Source organism: Lathyrus oleraceus, chromosome 6, assembly GCF_024323335.1.
Source record: "Lathyrus oleraceus cultivar Zhongwan6 chromosome 6, CAAS_Psat_ZW6_1.0, whole genome shotgun sequence".
Lineage (NCBI taxonomy): Eukaryota > Viridiplantae > Streptophyta > Magnoliopsida > Fabales > Fabaceae > Lathyrus > Lathyrus oleraceus.
The window spans coordinates 65,040,790-65,044,684 of record NC_066584.1 but is presented as its reverse complement, the minus strand read 5'-3'; the positions used below and the strand labels follow the sequence as shown (position 1 = coordinate 65,044,684).

General features: G+C 35.0%; 1 protein-coding gene across 1 annotated transcript; it reads left to right on the top strand.

Annotated features, from left to right (window-relative positions):
• The first annotated feature begins 1,266 nt into the window (after nt 1-1,266).
• LOC127092102 (uncharacterized protein At1g03900) lies at nt 1,267-3,450 on the top strand. Its single transcript, XM_051030912.1, has 3 exons — nt 1,267-2,048; nt 2,345-2,638; nt 3,157-3,450. Exons 1-3 carry the CDS (start codon nt 1,557-1,559, stop codon nt 3,217-3,219), a joined length of 849 nt encoding a protein of 282 aa, XP_050886869.1. The 5' UTR covers nt 1,267-1,556; the 3' UTR covers nt 3,220-3,450.
• The last annotated feature ends 445 nt before the right edge of the window (nt 3,451-3,895 follow it).

The window sequence follows — 3,895 nt, the reverse complement described above, 5'->3', positions numbered from 1 at the left end:
AACGTCCAAGTGAGTTCAAGATTCAAGATGAGTATAATGAATTGGAGATCAAAGATTATGTACCTTCTCATAACATGTGAACTATTTTCATATATTGGATTGAGTAGAGTGAACTTGAGATGGATTGGACCTTGGTCAATTGGGCCTTTTAACGGGTGTAAAACAATAAGCAAATAAGCACCACAGAACGAAGAAAATGGAAGGTGAGCAATCGATGACCCAAATGATGCCTCGAAAACATAACTACACTCAAGTGCACTCAAATGCTCTAGGCTAAAATAGCATGCCCTAACCTATGTACTTAGACTCATACATAAAATAACATGTGAAATGTCTCAATGATTAGATAAATATTTAATGAAGTTGTCTCCGGGTTTTTTATGCTCCTCAACGCAGGATCACAACTAAAATATGCCCGATCTAGCTCTTAGAAGACTTCATATGCACCATAATATAACAAGTCTTAGGGGTAACAGTTACAGGCCAACATTAAGTCTAAGACTAAGACAACCCCGATTTGTCTACCATATAAATATCACCATTGACGCATAACACATGTATGATTTTTGATCCACAATTCACTCCATATACATTATTAAAAGACTGACTTGAGTATTTAAGAGTTAATCTTACATGTACTTCCTACGCAGACATGCCAGAACGATACAAATCACCCCAACTACATCGAAACAACGCGCGTTGTCACTTCATAAACATGCACAAACAATTTTGATTCCAACATGAAACATATCCTTTTAAGAACACAAAGTAATATGATTTTGAGATTGCATTAAGGAATTGTTGATCATTTACTTATTGTCTTATTGGTCGAATATAAATGCAAAGAGGTGTCATTTTAGTTTAAATGACTCTTGGACAAGTATTTGTTAGAAAAATAAGTTTTAATGGTATATTTTGGGATTGTTTGACTTTTATATATATATATATATATATATATATATATATATATATATATATATATATATATATATATATATATATATATATATATATATATATATATATATATATATTGAGGTGTTTTATGTTTGGATATTTTATATTTTTGTTGTATATCTTCCTCTTTTGCGTTTTTCATTTTTTCAAAAGTAGTTATTAATGATTTATCTTTTACTTTTTATATTATATTCATATTTTAAAATCCACACGAAGTCATTTTACAGTCTCTTAGACATAAAAAAAACTATATATCAATTGATATATCAGTAAAAAAAAGAAAAGAAAGAAATAGATAGAAATATAAATGTAAATATGAGGTTTTTGTGTCTTAAAGGAAAATCATTTAGAAGTAAGGTATGAAAGGTAAGAAAATGGAGGAACAAAGAGCAGCATATTGGTAATGTGATAATTGTGTGTATTTCTAATCTATCTCCCAAAACAGTTGACCTTGGTGTTTTCTTTGAGACAGAGTTGAGAAAGACACCACACCCCACACCACACCAATCTTCAATTTCCAAATTAAACAACAACAACAAACGCGTCTCTTAAATTCATTCACAATAAACTCAAATTCAAACTCCAAAGCAACCAAAACGATGTCGTTAGAGGAGGAGGAAGAGGGTTTCGAGCACACGCTACTGGTGGTTCGCGAAGTCGCCGTCTACAAGATCCCGCCGCGAACAACCTCCGGCGGCTACAAGTGCGGTGAGTGGCTTCAATCCGACAAGATCTGGTCGGGACGCCTCCGGGTAGTATCACGTCGGGACCGATGTGAGATCCGGTTAGAAGATCCAAACTCCGGCGATCTCTTTGCCGCGTGCTTCGTGTTCCCCGGTCAGCGTGAGGGTTCTGTCGAACCGGTTCTCGACTCGTCTCGTTACTTCGTCCTCAAGATCGAAGATGGTCAAGGTAAGCACGCATTCATTGGATTAGGGTTCACGGAGAGGAACGAAGCTTTTGATTTCAATGTTGCACTATCTGATCATGAAAAGTATGTCCGGCGAGAGCATGACAAGGAGTCCGGTAACTCCGATGCCTCAGAGGATTCTCAGATCGACATTCACCCTGCTGTAAATCATAGGCTCAAGGTTTTTCTTTTACCGGTTTCTGTATTATAGAATTCTCTTCGGATTGTGTAGTTGATGATTTGTTTCCGATTTTCAGTTGAAAAATACATTCTTATCAAAATCTTAGCGTGATAATATTTTTAGCTTGCATTGATAATAGATGTAACTGGTGCTAGAGTAAATGAAGCATGGTCCAATGTTGCTGGTGACTGGATGGTCAAAATTCGGATGAATTTACTTCTTCTTAAGTCTTAACAATGTTTTGAAATTTCTCCTGTGTTTTCCTATGTTTAAATTATTTATCAATTGAATTATAGGAGGGGGAAACCATCAGGATTAATGTGAAACATAAGGCGGCTGGGGGAGCTGGCATGCTTTCAGCAGCTGGACTAACTGGTGCTCACATAGCAACTCCAAAGCCAAAAGTACTGAACCTTGCTCCTCCACCAAGTGGTGCAGGGAAAATCAGATCTGCTCTTCCACCTCCACCAAATGATCCTGTTGCTGCCCGAATTGCTTCTACTACCAGTACTGGATCTAGTGTTAAAGGGACACACGAAGGCGTGAGACATAATACTACTGATTCTCTATCCGATCTTTCTCAATTACAGGTATGCTGCCGCCGCTCATTCCTTAGAGAGCCTTTCCTATTTGCAAAATTATTGAAACATCATTTCTTTTCAAATTTAATTTTGATAGTACTTAGGTGGGTGGGAACTAATTTACCTTCTTAATGCTGTATATCCCAAATGCCAATTTCTTGTTACGCAGCATAACATTAGCAGTACAGTTTGACTATTTACTCTACTAATTAAGTTAAACACTCTACTAATTAAGTTAAACGGTCAACACTCGTTAATAAGAATACTAACTGCATTTCTTTGTCTATGCATATAAATAGTATAATATAGAAAATCTGTTAGTATTATTTATTGAGCTATAGTTTTCGATCCTGGTTATCAATCTGGATTCCTACCTAAAGTTTCTATTCTGATCGGTAAAACAGTCAATTATATTGGTTATCCATATCCGTGATCATGTAAATTTCCAGTTTAATTTCCCTATATGGGTTGTATTTCCTCACTGTCTAAATAAATCACCATAACATTTTTCATGGTTGCGGTTACAGAAGAATCTTCCCTCATCAACCACTCCGGGCTCAACAGCCGCTTCAGGATGGGCAGCATTCTAGGTGCTTTTATTATTCTCTGATTTATTTTTGGGATTCATCATTTTGAGAAAAGAAATAGTGGAGGAAGCTGAAGAAATATGTGTCTTAAGTATAGGTAGCGCGAGATACAAAGTGATACTGAGTAATCTGATTGGTAATCTGATTGCTCGAGGAATGTCTTGGAAATACTAATGTTTTCCTTGGTTTGTAATAACAGGTTTCTATATCTATATAAAAGTAATTTCTTCCCAATCCCTTGATTTCTACCAATTTTCTTGTTTAAGGTGTCCTTATGTACTCAATATCAATTTCTTAGCATGATGAGACCACATTCTAATTTTTTTTTCTGAACTATGGGAGAATATTATTGTCAATGTACTATTGTAACTATTATTGTTTTTACTCCATAACGACCGTAATAATTCAATTAAAAGTCAATTTCTAACTTCTGGTGTGTATAGGCATTTTTGCCCAAATTGGGAATATTTTAGTTTCACTGCTAAAATTATACAAAAAGAAAGAGAGAATAGTTGGTTTTATTTTCCAATGCTTTAACCATCTCAGCTCGGATCCTGTTACAAGAATGTATAATCCCATTGTCTTTAATTATAAGGCCTACCTTTCTATAATGTAATTTTTCTTTTTTAAAATTTTCACATGCATTGATGATTTTTTTAAATAATATTCCTATTAACTT